Source organism: Ostrea edulis, chromosome 1 (assembly GCF_947568905.1).
Source record: "Ostrea edulis chromosome 1, xbOstEdul1.1, whole genome shotgun sequence".
Lineage (NCBI taxonomy): Eukaryota > Metazoa > Mollusca > Bivalvia > Ostreida > Ostreidae > Ostrea > Ostrea edulis.
In genome coordinates, this window is record NC_079164.1 from 19,590,737 (window position 1) to 19,609,846 (window position 19,110).

Consider the following 19,110-nt stretch of genomic DNA (forward strand, 5'->3'; position numbering starts at 1 on the left):
CAATGTGACCCTAACCAGAAAGTGCGGAAATAGATATAGATTTACGTTGAAAATACACGATGACAGGCAGGTATACCCATACTTCTGTGGTGTCCCAGATACAACCACAGACAAATACGTATATACCCATACTCCTGTGGTGTCCCAGACACAACCACAGACAGATACACGTAGACCCATACTTCTGTGGTGTCCCAGACACAACCACAGACAGATACACGTAGACCCATACTTCTGTGGTGTTCTAAACACAATCACAGACAGATACACGTAGACCCATACTTCTGTGGTGTCCCAGACACAACCACAGACGAATAGTTGAAGACTCCTGTTTCCGTATTGTCGCAGATACTATCAGACAGGTAGATTCATACTTGTGTGTGCATGAGAGACTGTACTAAACAGCACGATATCACAACTTGTACGTGTATATTCCTATCTTATCAATGACCTCGAGCCGAGTCTTGTTGTGATAGTCTTTCGTAATCCAGTGGCACTTGGAATCCCGAATCCCTAATTCGTGTAAGTAAGTTCACACAAATCTGACCGTATAATGCCTTTATTACTGTTTTTTTTAAATTGGTATATCAATCTTTATAGAAAGTACATCACTGGAAACTATAATCCATTGATCTCAAATTCATGTAGCTTTATTCAGACCTTTGACATTTTTTCCAGACAATGTGGACGAAGGCGGTTCCAGCTATCTCCTTGATTGGCATCGTTCTGTCACTTCCAGGTCCGACCAAGAGATACGATGGGTACCGGAACTTCTTAATTCAAATGGAAAAGTCCATTATCATATAATCAACATTGAAAGATAATTCAAAGTCGTCTTGATAGATATAACACTGACACTTAAATTAGTATGGAGATTTCAAACAGTGGATTTTGTTATTTTAATCTGCCAGGAATGGATTCATGACATGAGCAATAACAATTAGTTATTTGTTGATTCATTGATATACCTCCAAAAATCTCGCCCATACCGAGACGTCACCAGCTGTACATAACAAATGTTGACATGCATGGCGCTTAGGACCTATAGCTACTGAACTGTAGCTCTCTGAAAAAAATATTGGGACATATTTGATCTGTCCCAATATTTTTTCAGAGAGCATAGTTCTGCAGCTACTTAGGGACGTAACTGTGAGGATTCTTTATCATGCCAATGCCTGCTGCTACACGGGACCTCCGTTTTCAATGCCTTATCCAAAAGGACTTGACACTGATAAGTAAATGACAATACAGAATACATGTATCGGTTAAATATTGCAGGCACAGTGTCCTTCAGATTTTGCCCAAGACAATTGAAAACGTCCACCAGTTGATTGCTCTGTCACAAAAGTACCACGTGAGTAACTTAAACAAATTACCTTTCACTTTCAAGTTCAGCTTGTTTAGCTGGGATGGCACATTATGCATGTGTATCTCATTCATATCAAAATAAGAAATATAAGTTTTGGGATTGTATACGACCGTAGCTGTTTTCAAATTACCATTTTCGAATGAATTTGATAATACAACGGTACCTCTTACAGCTTGACATCCGGAAGTCCCCCGGGTTTTTATTAGAATGAATTTGATAATACAATGGTACCTCTTACAGCTTGACATCTGGAAGTCCCCCAGGTTTCTGAACGATACATTTGATGTTCGCGTGGATCCTGAACAAGTCATTAGCTTTGTTCACGACATTGAGTCTCTTGGACTCAAACCCACTCACTGGATCAAAGATGTCCAAAAGTAAGTCTTTCTCACACACCTATGGGTGTCTCTTTACATAGAGAATTGCTTACTTGTAACATGTTTCAAAAGGAAAAGCTCAACCCTTATGATAAGATCCAAGTGTTCATGCTCTTGTACATCTCTAGACGCTCTTAGAACAACAATATCATATCATTTAGCATACGAAAGTTACCAAGATGCAAATCGCTTTTGCTGTCCAAATCACACGCAACAGATTATGGCATATAAAAATGAAATTTTCACCATTTCTTTTAATACCAAAGACTGATAGATGAGGCATTGCCCGGGCGCAGTCGCAGAGCAACGTCATTCAATATTGGTGCTTTCAACGGTCATAATTCGGTACGCATGATTTATTGCACGTGAAACTCCTGAAGGTATTTATATTTAGAAGCTTCATTTAAATCCTTTTTTTGTAGATAAATACTTATCTAGATTCCCTGTCTACCAATTCTCGTGTATCAGTTCATACCATGGGCCATTCATATGAAGGGAGAACAATTAAATACGTAAAGGTAGGTATCCTCACCTTTGCTCACAATATGAAAGTAGTGATCTATCCAGATCTACAGAAATAACTATAGTTTGAAATACTTTAATGCTTTTTGAAGAATTATGAATATGTTTGTAATATTCCAGATAAGCAATAATGTCGGGTCCGGTAAGAAGGCTATTTACGCGGATGGAGGGATACACGCGAGAGAATGGCTTGCCGTTTCCACAGTGCTGTACATGATTGACCAGGTGACTTTTTCCAAACATTAATGGGTTTTTGTTGGAATGGCCATCTGCTCTCTATTTTTAGGAAATGGTGATATCAGTACAACGATGGGGTTTTTTTTTTTTGGGAATGGTGATATCAGTACAACGATGGGGTTGTTTTTTGGTCAAGGATAGTAAATTGCACATTAGTAGAACTGATTCCGTTGGTTAAAGATGCAACGACCAACATACCAATAAAAAGAACCATACATTTCTCTACTATCGTGGCAATTATAACTTGATCTTCAGAAGAACTATTTATACTGTCCCTTTTAACGCCATTAGAATAACACAAGTCAACCGAATACTGTTTCCAGATGGCGAACAATCCGAGTAATGACAGAACGATTGAGGCTTTGCTTGGGAAGTTCGATTTCTACTTCGCCCCTGTGGTGAACCCCGACGGCTACGAATACAGTCGATCACACGTAAGACTAAATAAAATAAATACATGTAAATCACATCTAGAAACTGACGTTAACGTCCACTTCACAGTGTGTATTGTCATTGTTTATACATGTATATCATATCTAGAAACTGACGTTAACGTCCACTTCACAGCGTGTATTGTCATTGTTTTGTATAGGCACCCTTACAGCAATGTTATATTACACGAAATGAATCTGCTTTTCAGCCAAAATCCATCGTTGCTAGTCTGCTCTTACCCCCTAGCACGGGTTTCTCTCCGTTGTCCCGTTTGCTATTAAAGTGGAAAGCAGAATAAAGAGGATTATGCATTGGCCTCCAGAACGTCTCTCTCTCTCTCTCTCTCTGACATACAAGGGTTGTTTGATCATAAGCCCCTGTCTCGCCTGAGACAGAAAAAAGAAGACAGTACAGAGATTGTACAGGATTCCTTTATACTCTTTGCAGTTTTGTTTGTGCTGGTTCAGGTCCCCTGTGACCTCTGAAACCTTACTGTCTACAAAAGGTTACCAATGTAACCATTGTCCATCTTTTTACTACATAATTAATCATACAATTTTTATACATAAATAATTATACAATTTTTACTCCATAATTAATTATACAATTTTTACTACATACATGTAATTATACAATTTTTACTACATGATTCCTCATACAATTTTTACTACATAATTAATCATACAATTTTTACTACATGATTCATTATGCAATTTTTACTACATAATTAATCATACAATTTTTACTACATGATTCATTATACAATGTTTACTACATAATTAATCATACAATTTTTACTACATGATTCATTATACAATGTTTACTACATAATTAATCATACAATTTTTACTACATGATTCATTATACAATGTTTACTACATAATTAATCATACAATTTTCCACAATGCTTGTTCTCCTTTACCGTCTCCATGTCTGGTTTCTGTTTCTTGTCTTTAGTTTCCCACTCTTTTCACATCTTGCCTACATGTACCAGCTCCTATAATATTCCCACTCTTTTTACATCTTGCTTACCAGCCCCTGTAATATGCCCACTCTTTTTACATCTTGCCTACCAGCCCCGGTAATATTCCCGCTCTTTTTAAATCGTACCTGTCAATCCCAGTAGGATTTCCGCTCTTTCTACACATGCCAGCCAGCTCCAGTAGTATTCCCGGTCTTTCTACATCGTGTCTTCCAACTCCAGTAGTATGATGTTGTGTCTCCCTGAGCAAACTTCTATACATGTCAAGAAACGTAGTGCTCTAATGTTTCTCTATCCTACACAATGTGCATTTATGCAATGTCTTAGCAAAGGTCCATACGTGCAGGTGGATTTGCTGGTGTCTGTGGTACATCCGGGGGTCATTCTGTTGCCGAGTTACACTGAACTCACGTAACATAATGATGATAGACAATGCATGACGCCAGTGGCGTAGCTTCCATTGAGGCAACCGAGGCAGCTGCCTCGGTAAAAAAAAAAAAACCCACCTTTTACGTTGTTAAAATGTCGATAGCTTCTGGGGGGCGCAGCCCCCCAGACCCCCTGCCTCGGTAATATTCGAACCCAAGCTGCGCCTATGGACGCATCCCGATCGCTCTCTCAATTGCAGGACAGAATGTGGAGGAAAAACAGACGACCTGTGCAGCATGGATGTACTGGTGTTGATCTCAACAGAAACTTTGCATACCATTGGAACCCTGGTAAGCATCTACTGTAGTATGCAGTGTATACTAAGTTACTAGCTCCCGTATGTCTTGTTTAAGTTGTGAGTTATAAATGTACAGAATTTATATATATATATTACAATTTTAATATATGTGACACATAAATACAGGTTATAACCTGTACTAATCAGGACTGTTCTTAGGATTTGTTTTATTCAAATACTAGTATAATGTATGGACGTTGATTTGATGATTACTGAGTACATATGATAAAACAGATAATTAATAGAAGACAGAATTTTTTGTTGAATAAAGCATTGTAAGATCTTAACATTATTTATACTGCAATTTATTTTTAGCGCTTTTGCCCTAACATTTAATTTTCGCTGCCTACTCATTTTCGCCCTATACGCGAATGAGCGTGTTGTAATTGAGCAAAGGAGCGAGTGGTAATTGATCAAAGGAACGAGTGGTAATTGAGGGCCATGATAAACAAACATGTGACAAGTCATATTTCCTGCATTTAAAAATATCTCTGATTTACGATATGCAAACTTCGACACATTGCAATTGCAGAAGTGTAGTTATTATGGGAAAAATGGGGACATACCAGAGAGCCTCAGATCCACACCTTATTTTAAAAAAACCCAGATTTACAGCGCAATATTCTTTTTGCGCACAATTGAGATCTTGTATCGCTGTATTTGCATCGCCGCATCAAAAATTTAAGATATTGAGTAGATTGTATCCAAACATATCATTGAAGCCGCATGCAAACCTAACAGCATTCAATAATTTCGTTTGTTAATGTAGCCATTTCAATTGTGTGACTATTCAAACACACGTTGACCATTGTATACATATATCCAATACCACGTTATTTAGTCTTCATTCATCACAAATACAAAAGGTTAATTATAAAATGTAAACTAATTAATTTAGAATGAAAATGAATCTTCTACACGTGAAATGAGCTCTTGAGTGCGGAAATGGTGTCTTGACAGAGTCTTCGGTCTAAAACGGATTGGCCGGGGAAGGGAACAAGACTTATATAAGCGTCGTGAATTTAATTCAATATTCAAACGCATTTAAACAATACTTTTGAATCAGACTGAAATTATTTCAAGCAAAATATTCAACTAAAAATATTCGTGGAAGAAATGCTTAACATAAATAAGGTTGTTTCTAAAATAGTCTATAGATCAAAAATAGTAGAACACAAGCATAATTGGTTTTATGAAAATCAATATATATATCATAAGTAACAAACCCCTAACACCCTCGTCAGCTAAATGATATTGCTATTGTCGATACCCACCTTTTACTATGGGGAACTGAATAATTTTCAAATGATGTAAATTTTCATATTTTCAGGGCAGTTCAGAAGTTTATTGAGAACTCTAACATATTTTAATCGGACCTATATATCATAATTTTAAAATATATTTTACATTTTATGCTTGATTATGTACTTACATGAACCTAAACATATATTGTATGTTATCATAATTGTATATAATAACCAATATTATATTTTCTGTGGTACGACAATCTTTATTTGTACATGTATAGCATGATATATTTTGTATACGGGAGAGGTTATCTAAGTTGCTAGAACTTGTAACCAATCTCTGTATATTTATACAATAAAATATGTTCAAATCAACATCTTCGTCTTTGTCCGACAGACAATGGTGGAAGCCACAATCCTTGTGAGGAAGTCCATTCCGGCACACACGCCGCCTCAGAGGTAGAAACCAAAGTTTTACAGAACTTCCTGTGTGGAAACAGCAACTTCATAGCTTACCTTAACATCCATACATACGGACAATACTGGATTTACCCGTGGGGCTACACACCCGTCCTACCGGCGGATTACAGGGACCTGGTAAGTACTCTATTACCGGATACAACTTGATATTTTTATCAATATCAAACACAAAGGTTCACCAACACCTCGTTTTTGCATTGATTTTCAGAATTGAAATACTAAACTAAGTATATACAGTTTACATATTTGCACATCAATTTTTATCTTAGTGTTTATATTTCCAATTGGTTTCTGAAAATTGGTCAATTTTATATTATATGACACAGGATCACCTTGGTCGAGCTGCAGCGACTGCCATTCGTCACACCCACGGGACCACTTTCACCGTGGGCGAGGATACCCGAGTTTTATGCAAGTCCTAAATATGTGAAGTTCAAGTCAATCAATATTTAGTTCACTTTTAATATAATATTGTGGCTAGACAAAGCCCGCCAACTCGATATACTGTATACAGCCTAATTTTCGCTACAGTTTAATTTTCCTTTCTCGCTGTATTCCAAACTGTGAAATCAATGTAAATATGTACAGTGCACAATGTAACCTAGCATCTGTACAGAACGGGTATAAAGTCATGAATTTTAAAATACAGTGATAAAACAAATCTAGACAAGAAATTATGAAGCGAATTTAAAGCTGTATACTGTGTATTAATGGCTGCATCCCGTTCTGGGTATTACTGGTAAAATAAATAACTTGTTGATTGGTTTTAGATGCTGCGGCCGGAGGTGCAGATGACTATGCTAAGGGAGCATGTGGCGTCAAATATTCCTACACGGTGGAGCTCCGGGACACCGGGCGATACGGTTTTGTGCCCCCATCGTCCTACATTGCCCCTGCAGGGGAGGAAACTTTCGCTGGATTCAAAGCTTTCGCTACAGAACTTGTCCATTACGAGCATTTATAAATAGATTGAATAAACAAATATTTTCATGTAATGTATCTTAGAACATATCTCCGGTCCTCGGAATGATTAGTGATTGAATATAAAAGATTAAAAGTTTCCTATTTAGCTAATACAACAGTATGCAGTTGTTTTGCTATGCATCATGTAGTTCTATATTATCCAATTCCCCTTTTCGTCACCTTTCCCCCTTTGTTCACCTGTTATTATACCAGCTTTATATATGGCTTATATCATATATAGGTTAATGTCCGCGTGCCTCTCCATTTCATAAAGTAATGGACCTGAAGCCTGAAAGAAATATATACAAGAAATGGGGGGGGGGGGGGTTACATGTACAAGGATATTGACTGAAAATCTACCCCAGTGTAAACTTAACTTTAATTTACTCATATTGGAGAATATTAATTATAAAAGTACAATTGAATATCACATATATAATACTAGTATAGAGATTTGTCATGTAAAACATGTACATCTATTGTTTAAATTTTCCTCTGCATGGTTGCCACCGGCCCTAGTGAATGGAGCTTATGAATTCCTTGCAAAAGGTATTAGGTTCGAATTCGTCTATGCCTTTTTGGATTTTAATTTGGAATGTATTATGACATTTATGTTAAAACTTTCATAAATAGTGGGTATTAGGGGATAATTGTACAAAAATGGAACTGAACCGAAAGAGAAATATTCAAGGAGAAAGGACATTGAGGGTCCAGGCTATAACTGCGTAAATACTGTACAATTTTAGCGATGCATTACATTTCGTTTTATTTTGGATTGCCTCCTTTTGTTTTCGCCCTAGATTCGCATTTTTCGTCTATATTTGTATCACAATCCCCTTAAATTCTCTTTGCGTCTGTGACAAGTTGCTAAACAGTCTGTATGTCTTCCTTCCGTCGCTACTCTCGTGACCTGTAATCCGGGTCTCAGATAGGGGCGTGTAAACCGGGTCACAGAGGAGTCAAATATCACTGACACCCTAGATAAGACGTAAACAGATAGTTTATTTGATATATAATATTTGCATCGTGTGCGTTATCAGTAGAATATATGCGATGCATTGTACTGTTTGATGTGTCTGTTATTGAGAATCAGAGAAATTCTAAACTGAAATGAAGATCGTGTTAATAGGGGTTTTTTTGGCAGGTAAGTCAGTAGAATTTGTGAGAAAGGCACCTTATAATGGTAATGAATATATATATTTATATATATCAGCAAGGTCATCGAGCTTGTTGTTGCACAGCAGTTTAATAGCCATCTCACCAGGAATGGTCTACATGATGATCTGCAGTCAGCTTATAAGACCGGTACCAGAACTGAGACAGCCATCCTGCGAATAAAAGCAGACGTAGAAGCAGTACTGGATGAAGGTAACGTTATGCTCCTGGTCCTTCTTGACCTAAGTGCGGCATTTGATACCATCGATCATACCCTCTTGTTGGAGAGACTTCGTGAGGAAGCTGGATTGATGGACACAGCACTCCGTTGGGTACAGTCTTACCTGAGTGGCCGCATCCAAGCGGTGAAGATCAACATCAATGTGTCCTCAGATGTACCACTGTCTACCGGAGTGCCCCAAGGGTCTGTTCTCGGTCCCCTTCTCTTCCTGGTGTACCTTCTCCCACTCAGGAGAGTTATCAACCAGTATGCCATAAACCGTCATGGGTTCGCAGATGACACGCAACTTTACAGCCGTTTGAACGTAAAAAAATACTGCCATGCGTAACTATCAAGTCAACATTATGGAGGAATGCATAGCGAGTGGATGACTGTGAACAAACGTAAACTTAATGATGGAAAAACTGAGATAATGGTGGTTGCTAGCGCCCACAACCAGTGCCGTGTGAAAGATATCCGTCTGAAGATTGGCGAGGCAATATTGACACCTAAGTCTACTGTTAAAAACCTCGGTGCTGCCCTGGATGCCACCTTATCAATGGAAATACAAGTCAGCTCCATGGTAAGGAAGATGTACTTCAAAGTCAGGAGAATCTCCAAGGTGAAGCATCATCTTCACCCAGGAAGCGTGTGCGAAGGTCATCAATGCAACAGTCATATCCCACCTTGACTATCACAATGCCCCCCTGCTTGGCATGACCGATCGCCCCCATGCACCGACTACAAGTGGCTCAGAACAACGCTGTACGTTGTCTCACAAGAACATGCTACAGACAACATATTTCGCCGGTACTTCAACAACTACACTGGCTGCCTGTAAAGCAACGTGTTGTGTTTAAAGTGCTGACAACCACACATAAGTCACTACACTTTTTCTCAGCACCAGCATACATGAGAGAGCTATGTCCTGTTTACCAGCCACATAGGACCTTGAAATCATCACCCGACCAATGGAAACTGGTGGTGAAGAAGTCATCAAACAAATACGGTGCAAGAGCCATAAAAAAACTAGGTGCACAATGGAATAAACTGCCACTGGAACTTCGAGAGCTTGAAGCACATGGAGCATTCCGCATCAAACCTAAAACCACTCTTGTTCAAGCGTGAATATGCCCTGTAAATGTAAAATTCAGTGCAATATCAAGGATTCCATGTGCAATCTCTTGCAAACTGAATTTTGATCCAGTATACGAATACCTGTGTACCAATTGTATCTTGTCTAGTCAAAGTCAACCACTTTGTCATTTTACTACCATGTTTTGTTTAAATTCTTTCTATTGTTTTATCATTTCTTTTATAGCTCTTGCAGGTCTTTTATTGGTATATTATCATTGATTATTAGCACAAACATTGTACATCGCATAGAAACTATATGTAATTTTGCGCTTTATAAATGAATAAAATAATAATAAATAATAATAATATATATTGTTTCCCTTAGCTGCCATAGTTGTGTCTGGCATTTACGTGGACCGTGGAAATCCGTACAAACCAGGCGTTCTGAAAGTAGGACAACTTACGCTATCGGAAACCGTGGACGGGAGTCCCCTACACACTGTAGGTAAGACAATCCGCAGCTTAATTCAAGGTATTCTAAGAAAGATTTATATTCATGTGAATCAAAATGTAAAATACCTGCACGTGTAATTTGCATTTTGTGATCGAATTCTTTTCAAGATACGTGTATTTTTTATTTATTTATTTTTTAAATTTTTTTTTTTTTTTTTTTTTTTTTTTTTTTTTTTTTACCTTTTTCGAACTAAAAATGTTTTCACCCAGTTTCACTGCAGTTCCAATACCTAGGATTCATCCACCAATGGAAATAGTAAAAATGAGACTTTACATAGTAGATGTAAATGATAATAAATAATGCATTTCAAATCATCTAAAATAGATCTCGTTCTTTGTCGCTGGAAAAAAGTCTTGAATCTTAGCTCATGACTTAGTGTTGAATACATAAAACATGGCACGAACCTGGTTTACATATCAAAGTAAGCTCTTTAACTCCCACGTACCTCGACAATTAACATTAAAAATTTTGCTGACCATCAGAAATACCTTAGTTAGGCATTCTAAACATTAAAAATGATAAAATGAAATTTTGAAAATTTTCAGCTCAAATCGTGTCGATGCCCCTTTAAGCAGTCACCCGTGGGATCCAGTAATTTAAGTGACCTTTATAAAGTAGTGAGTTAAGTTCCTATTTATCACAGAAAACTTAGACGTTATATGACTTACAATATCATTGCATATAATAATTGCATATAAGGTACATACACACACTCTCACGTACGTGTAGATGGCGTGTAAAATGCTTTATGACAACAACATTTGAAACATTTTAATTTATTTCAACACCACTGTTGACATTGGCGCGCTCCCACTCTGAGGATCGCCGGAAACCCACGCTCAGTCGCTCTACGTGATTTTGCGACGATGTCCTAGCTCTGCCAAATGCAATGCTGTGTCTCTTGTTATAGGATTTCAACCAACAGTTCAAAGCCTTAAATTCTTCTTTATCTAAGTCAGCCAGTAGAGTATACAAAGGACAGGTGTGGAAAATACTCCTTCTTATTTTCTTTGATTATATATGTAAGACGCACAGATAAAATACTCACGACTACGTGTGTAGCGGTCTGGCCGACTCAAGCGGCAGAGGTCAGATAGCCCAGTTTATATAGTACCTGACTACAGAATCAGGGGGGTTCGATTCTCGGTCTGATACGTCAAAAACAACAACAAAATCACCAAAAACAAAACAACGGATTAATCAGAGACGATCTGACATCTGAAGGAGGAATGTGGTAGTCAAATTGTCTTGAAAGCCGGTGGCCAGGTAGCTCAACTGGTAGTACACCTGGTAAAGAATCAGAGGCCCCGGGCTCGAATCCTAATCTGATATGGCTCTTTCATCTAGACTTTGATGTTGAGCATTAATCTTAGCTAGTAAGTTGTTACCTATAATGATTATCTGTCTATAAAGAAATATCACTAGTTCTTCAGCTTTACCCGGTTTGAATCACCATATCTAAAAGTATTTGCCTCACTGACTAGCAGTATATTGTCAAGTTATTAATTGAACTAATTTTGGGTTCATTTTATAAATACATGTATTTGTATTCAGATTCACCTGTCTCCGAATCTTTGGACAATTTTGACAGTGTGCATGCTACTGATAACAGTTGTTACAATTTTCCAGCGTTTTTCCCCCTGGAGGTGGGCGACTATCCCGTCGTATTCTTCCTTGGCGGCCTGAACACGTATGTCCTCGCCGAATTGTACTCTACAGTCCTCTCCGATATTGCTTCGCATGGTTTCTTCGTGTTCGGAGTGGATTACGAGTTTCCGGTGTATGGTGATAAATTTCATAAACCAAGCTATGGAAAACAGGACATCGATAAATTTTTCAAAGAGTTATCATGGGTAATTTGATTTAGAAATCTCTATTTTATTATTAATACAATTTCTATTTCTCTACAAGACAAAAACTTTAAAAAAGGAGAATCAGCATTCCAGAAGCTTCATGTATAAATCTAAGATGATTGTTGATTCGGAACAATTTTGTGATCTTCCCAAGCTTCTAATTTAACACAGTCACTACAAAAATTACTTAACATGCCAGGAAAAATATTTTGATGGCCTTCCATGTGGAGGATAGCACAAGAAGAACATTCTGTTTGTTTTGTATCAAATATCTGTCGCTGATCTGTTTAATGTTTTGAATTATTCGTAAATACGTTCAGCTATATCCAGTAATTATATATTTTCCATTTTAGTTGGAGGGGTATTTCCAAAATAGAACGCTATCCACACCAAACTTTAACTTGACAGGGCTGCTTTGTCATTCCTCAGGATGTGACGTCAGTGTAAAAATGATCAAAGAAAAGGGGAAGTTATTCACCGTGAGTTTTTTTTAAAATTATCTATCTATCTAAAGGATTTTTTTTTTGTTTTAAATTTATAAAGGCAAGAGCCAAGCAGGAGCGATAACTATGTCAGTTTGTGGTGTAGATCTTTATATCTTCTGACAAAATGGATTTTGAATTTCGATATCCTATTCCAGTTTAAAGTGCGCCTGGGTGACATCAGAAGTGTTATGTGATCGATGCGTTTTTATTTTAAAATCAATATGATACACACGGTCACTGAGAACATATTGTTCAGAATATTGACCCAGAAATACTTAAGCTTATATTCAGTTTTATTATTGTAAACTTTATTTCCCAGGAAAGGAAATGCATTACCATTCATTAAAGAGATAATATTATCACGTATCGATATATGAGACTTCTTGTTAAGTATCCTGGAGTTGTTTTTGAAATACTTTATAATAGGTCTACCCAAAAGAATGTCAGAAACAGCTTTTAGCTCACCTGAGCTGAAAACTCCAGTGAGCTTTTCTGATCCCTTGTTGTCCGTGGTCCGTCTGTCAGTAAACTTTTAACATTTTCGACTTCTTCTCCAGAACCACTGGGCCAATTTCAACCAAACTGGGCAAAAAGCATCCTTCGGTGAAGGGCTTTTAAGTTTGTTTAAAGGAAGGACCATGCCCTTCAAAGGGGAGATAATTACATAAATGCAAAAATAGGGTAGGGTCATTTAAAATCTTCTCAAGAACCACTGTACCAGAAGAGCTGACATTTACATGAAAGCTTCCTGACATAGTACAGATTCAAGTTTGATAAAATCATGACCCTTGGGGGTAGGATGGGGTCATAATAGGGGATCAAAGTTTTACATACAAATATATAAGTAAAAATCTTCTCAAGAACCACAGAGCTATGAAAGTACAAATATACATGAAAGCTTCCTGACATAGTGCAGATTCAAGTTTGTTAAAATCATGGCCTAGGGGATAGGATGGGGCCACAATATGGGATCAAAGTTTTACATACAAATATATAGAAAAGAATCTTCACAAATCTTCCTCTCAAGAACCATTGGGCGAAAAAAGTTTACATTTACATGAGAGCTTGTTCCCGACATAATGCAGATTCAAGTTTGTAAAAATCATGGCCCTCTGGGGTAGGTTGGGACCATAAGAGGGATCAAAGTTTTACATGCGAATATATAGGGAAAATCTTTTAATATAGGCCACGGTGACTGATGTGGCCCATGGGTCTCTTGTTTCATACAGCCCACGTGAATGGCGGTGTTGAAATAAACAGATAGAATGACTACACTTTCAGTAATCACTTTGTGTTTAATTTGCATGACTTTGGATTCTATTTTCAACGTGGGAATACATAATCTCGGCATATGACTTTCAATTGCGCTTTAAACTGTAGTCTTGGATTTGAAACTAGGCTTGTGTTCGGTCCAAACTTCGCCATTTGGATTGTCCAATATCGCTCATCATGAACCACGCACTGATATAAAAGCCTGCGAAGCAGAACACAAGATTGCAAAACACATGTTATTCCCATTTTAAAAGTGTACTATAATGAAAACTTAATGCAATTTAGATGGAATAATCTCAGCAAAAAGGCATATACAAATCTTAGTTGATGAACAAGGGAAGATAACGCAGTGGTCAATCCCATAGGTCCTATAAAGAATACAAAACATATAAGAATTCCTCTGAAAAGATGGATGCATCATAAATGAATTTTATACTTTCTTGTTTACATTTTTCGCTGTGTAGATTTAGTGATCTCATGAAGAGTTGCCCAGGGCTTTCCATCATTGTAATAAATTCTCTTCTTTTAATTTTCATTCCGGTAAAATTGTTAATATTGTAACGAAGTACTCACTAGGTTCGTACCTAGTCAATTCCAGGGTTTGGAGTGAATTAAAAAACCTTTTTTATATACAAACTGTTTATATACATGTATAATGATTTTTATTATTGATTAAACTAAGATTTTAGTGGCCTGTCAAAATTTACAGATACTGATGTTCGGTATTATACGCTTTATCGCGTGACATTAGACATTGGCTAATAAAAGAATCCACTTGATTAGATTTCAAAACTCCGGAATCATTACAATATCAACTATTCCAGTGAAACTATGCATCAACAGCAATGAGACACTTTTTTTTTTTTGCAAAACAAAGTTTATAACACCTCTAATTTTGATGACAGTCCACAATTTTCTTGGAACCATTCACCAACGATGTTAAAATCCCCATAAAGAACGGCATGCCTGCACTGATGTACGGGACGCAACTATCGGAGGAGGGAGTAAAATGTTCAATCCCTGGCTTTGACTACAACAAGCTGTACGACATATGGTCCTGTCCCCGTGTTGTCATGAATGTAGCAGTATGTATTCTTGTTTACAAAAAAGTCTTGATAAATAAAAATTAGATGAATTTATAACAAACAAATGTATGACTTCCGGTATTTTAAAAGAATATATTTCCAAGCAGACGATATGTAAACAGTATACCGGAAATATGATAAAGGCACTTATTTTAAAACCGCTATCAATTGGTGTGTTTTATTTCCGGATGTTTATTTTAAAGAAAAAACGAAATTTGAGTTTGTACTGTCGTGCTATCCGTTACGAACGAGATGATTGACCATTTGTAGCAGATCGCGTAAGTTTTCTGGAATTTTAGGTTTTGATACGATGTGATGCGAGTTGATACGTTAAATACGATTTGTTGCACTTCCAAGGATGCGGTAAGGTAGCGATAAATTTCAGTGACACGATATGAACACCGTTAAGATACGATAACATATCGTATATACTGGCCTATAAGTCGGTTCGTCTATAAGTTGGTTATATATTTTTTAGGTTATTTAGAGGGATTTGTCATTGACCCGCTTATAAATTGGTATAACGTTTTGCTAGAATCGGTTGACAATTTCAAATCGAAGTTCTAATGTTTTTACCTCTGTTTCAATAATATTTTGAGAAATGCACCGGCACAAATATGAATACTCGTATGTATCTACCTACGTTCTGATAGGATTGCCCCGATCAAGTTCACAATTTGACCTCGATGCCATACGATCATCGTGGTCCCGGTCCCCGATTTGGGACGATTGTGTACATACAGATACGTTCGTATACATTACGATATACTAATCACGAACCGATGCGCTATGTTGCGATAGGATACAATTTGTGATATACAGTAGCGAATTCTTTCACTATCAAGATTGAAGGTGATCACGGTTTGAGCTACGATTGAATCCCGACGGGTATATATACAGCCCGACTGACCATTGACTTCGTTATATTTTAAACACCTAGAGAGTGAACAATATAACCCAGAACCACTTAGAATGGCGGAAGTTGAGGTTGGTGACGGCGTGTCTTTTGCAGCATTACTGTATGTTTATATTATAACTATCGTGACACATCATGGGACATTGAACCATAGCGTGATGTTTATCTTGTAGAAGGCTGATCGCGATCATCACGATTTGGGAGCATGATTAAATGCGATATGTTGCGCTTTGTTACGATGCATTACGATCTGATGCGATTATTACAACTTAAAATTAATCGTGTTGATCGTAGAAAATCTTTTGATAGTTAAAAGAGTTTCTACGATCAACACCATTGTCATGACCAACGTCAAGATTAATTATAAGATCAGCACAATTATTCCGCAATTTTAAAGACCACGATTTCAATCGTGCCGCGAATCGTGATTGTGGGAACGTAGCATATTATATCAGAATTCTCCAAGCGATTGAAGAACATCGGCCATTTTGGGAACAATGTTAAGAACTCAATTATTTGATAAATGTAGGAACAAAAATATTCAATTCACAAAATAACTACATCTATTGTTTATTATTTGAATGACGTAAACAAATTAATGTTTAATGACGATCTTGTATTTATTTCAGTATTTTGGTCATTGCGACATCCTGGACCCATTACCATGGGAATGTATGTACCTCAAAACATTCCATCATTTTTCAGTTTCTAGTGTAAAATATCCAAAGACAGTTCCCATCTTTTGAATATTTTAAGTCAAAGAGTTCATTATCAGTCACTAGCAAGAAATGTACAGGGCATTCATGAATGAAATAAAAGATTTTGTTGATAAAAATTCTTCCTGTCCTGATGTGGTAACCTTACCTCCACACACAGTCACATATACATACATAACTGTTCATGCTTATTGTCTTTGGACGTGTTTATTTTTTCTTTTCGTAATCAATTGATTTGCATAGCAAACCCCTTTAAGTCCTGCAAGCATCGACATACCCCCATCCGATGAAGCACAGTGAAAGAAAAAAGTTTTGCTAGATATAACATAATATGTACATTTCCAATGTTTTTACTTTCGGTGTATGTAATATATATTTTCTCCTGAATATGAGCAATGTGCATATGAATCTTGATAATATACTATGACTATTTCAACAGCTGAGGAGGATATTCTGACAGAAATAAACGTAAAATATAAATGCCAAAAAAAAAAGAAGAAAAAAAGTGAATAAATAAATAAAAAGAAAATGAAAAAATAAATAAATAAAAATAAAGTTCATTTTTTAGAATAATCGTTGCAGTCCATGGCCTCATGTATTTCCAAAAATGAAATTCATTTCTTAAATGTAACATTTTATTTTTAGCTCACCTGAGCCAAAGGCTCAAGTGAGCTTTTCTGATAAAAATTTGTCCGTTGTCTGTCGTCGTCGGCGTCGTAAACTTTTCACATTTTCGACTTCTTCTCAAAAACTGCTGGGCCAATTTCAACCAAACTTGCCACAAAGCATTCTTTGGTGAAGGACTTTTATGTTTGTTCAATGAAGGGCCATGTCCCTTTCAAAGGGGGAGATAATCACAAAAATACAAAAATAAGGTGGGGTCATTTAAAATTCTTCTTCTCAAAAACTACTGGACCAGAAAAGCTGAAATTTACATGAAAGCTTTCTGACATAGAGCAGATTCAGGTTCTTCAAATCATGGCCCCTGGGAGTTGGATGGAGCCAGAATAGGGGATCAAAGTTTTACATACTAATATATAGAATAAATCTTTAAAAATCTTCTTCTCAAAAACCACTGAGCCAGAAAAGCTGAGATTTACATGAAAGCTTCCTGACATAGTGCAGATTCAAGTTTGTTCAAATCATGGGCCCCGGGGGTTGGATGGGGCCACAATAGGGGATCAAAGTTTTACATACAAATATATAGGAAAAATCTTTTAAAATCTTCTCAAGAACCACAGGGCCAGAAAAGCTGATATTTACATGGAAGCTTCCTGACATAGTGCAGATTCAAATTTGTTCAAATCATGGCCCCCAGGGGTAGGATGGGGCCACAATAGGGGATCAAAGTTTTACATACAAATATATAAGGAAAATCTTTAAAAATCTTCTTCTCAAGAACCACTGAGCCAGAAAAGCTGATATTTACATGAAAGCTTTCTGACATATTTCAGATTGTTAAAATCATGGTCCCCAGGGGTAGGATGGGGTCACAAGGGGGGATCAAAGTTTTGCATACAATTATATGGGGAAAATCTTTAAATATGAGCCAATGTGACTCAAGTGAGCGATGTGACCCTTGGGCCTCTTGTCACACTTGCCTTAGAAAATATTTCATACAAGGTTATACCGGTATTTCGATTAGAATGACAAATAGTGTAAATTTTTTAAGTATAATTTTCAACATGATGTTGAAATGAGGCACGCACTTTCTGACTATGACGTAATGTGTACAGGGTCAGTTTACGAATAAAACGAATTACATGTACGTTTTACTTACTCTTGTGTCCAAAAAAAAAAAAAAAGATTCCCCTATCCGGATTTTTCCTGTGGATTTATTGAATACTTTATCTATTTCAGTGTGCCACAAAACCCACTTCTGTAAGACAACAAACGACACCTTTTTACCTGAATATCGTCAGTTCGTGCAAGGTGTGACATCGGCTTTCTTTATTTCAACACTACAGGGTTTAACAAAAGACATTTCTTATGTGACAACAACAAATCTTATTCCTTTACAACTGCTTGAATTAAAATCTGATACTAAATGTTGAATTAAGGTATTAAGAAATATGCTGGAGAAAATGTTATCATTTATTGTTTTCGTGAATAGAAGACAGACTTGTAAAAGAGTTACTACATTTTCTTCGCCACTAGTATTTTCAATTAGCTTTCGAGATCAATGTGGTCCAGGTTGTTTTAAATACAGATTTTCATTATCCGAATACCAATACGCTAAAAGGAGGAGGTGAGAATATCTGATATTCCGGAACCTCATTATCACGACTGATCTCAGAAATACAAAGTCCGGATCAGCTGTAGATTATAGTTGGATTAGGTATCTTCTGTTATTATTGATCACATACGCGAACAACTATCTCTATGACGTACGATCTATCTGAAACGGAAATATCTTTTAACCTTAGTCTTTGGTGCATAAACTCTCTCTCTCTCTCTCTCTCTCTCTCTCTCTCTCTCTCT

At 36.9% G+C, this 19,110-nt stretch overlaps 2 protein-coding genes across 3 annotated transcripts in view; both read left to right on the forward strand.

Annotated features, from left to right (window-relative positions):
• Positions 1-246: 246 nt before the first annotated feature.
• On the forward strand, positions 247-7,368 carry LOC125663595 (carboxypeptidase B-like). 2 transcript variants are annotated; one of them, XM_048895871.2, is made up of 12 exons: positions 247-522; positions 679-761; positions 1,279-1,354; positions 1,610-1,746; positions 2,013-2,091; positions 2,169-2,264; positions 2,389-2,493; positions 2,829-2,939; positions 4,548-4,638; positions 6,291-6,490; positions 6,700-6,784; positions 7,144-7,368. In XM_048895871.2, exons 2-12 carry the CDS (start codon positions 682-684, stop codon positions 7,335-7,337), a joined length of 1,254 nt encoding a protein of 417 aa, XP_048751828.2. In that variant the 5' UTR covers positions 247-522; positions 679-681; the 3' UTR covers positions 7,338-7,368. The 2 variants fall into 2 exon arrangements, with proteins under 2 accessions (XP_048751828.2, XP_048751829.2); XM_048895872.2 differs by having other exon boundaries at positions 366-526.
• Positions 7,369-8,131: 763 nt separating this feature from the next.
• The window catches only part of LOC125663743 (uncharacterized), an 11,678-nt gene continuing 699 nt past the window's right edge, over positions 8,132-19,110 (forward strand). Inside the window, exons 1-7 of the mRNA XM_056152990.1 lie at positions 8,132-8,480; positions 10,174-10,293; positions 11,932-12,155; positions 12,509-12,634; positions 14,818-14,997; positions 16,543-16,585; positions 18,490-19,110. The exon at positions 18,490-19,110 is cut by the window's right edge and continues 699 nt beyond it. Coding sequence (XP_056008965.1) covers positions 8,447-8,480; positions 10,174-10,293; positions 11,932-12,155; positions 12,509-12,634; positions 14,818-14,997; positions 16,543-16,585; positions 18,490-18,683 — 921 coding nt within the window. The 5' untranslated portion in view covers positions 8,132-8,446 and the 3' untranslated portion in view covers positions 18,684-19,110. The remainder of the gene's footprint in view (positions 8,481-10,173; positions 10,294-11,931; positions 12,156-12,508; positions 12,635-14,817; positions 14,998-16,542; positions 16,586-18,489) is intronic.

What these genes read in the sequence shown, in the direction of transcription:
- LOC125663595 (XM_048895871.2), top strand. Translation starts at nt 682, where the DNA reads ATGTGGACGAAGGCGGTTCCAGCTATCTCCTTGATTGGCATCGTTCTG. An exon ending in CCGACCAAGAGATACGATGG is followed by an intron (nt 762 to 1,278) that starts GTACCGGAACTT and finishes TAAATATTGCAG; the next exon opens with GCACAGTGTCCTTCAGATTT. An exon ending in GAACAATTAAATACGTAAAG is followed by an intron (nt 2,265 to 2,388) that starts GTAGGTATCCTC and finishes GTAATATTCCAG; the next exon opens with ATAAGCAATAATGTCGGGTC.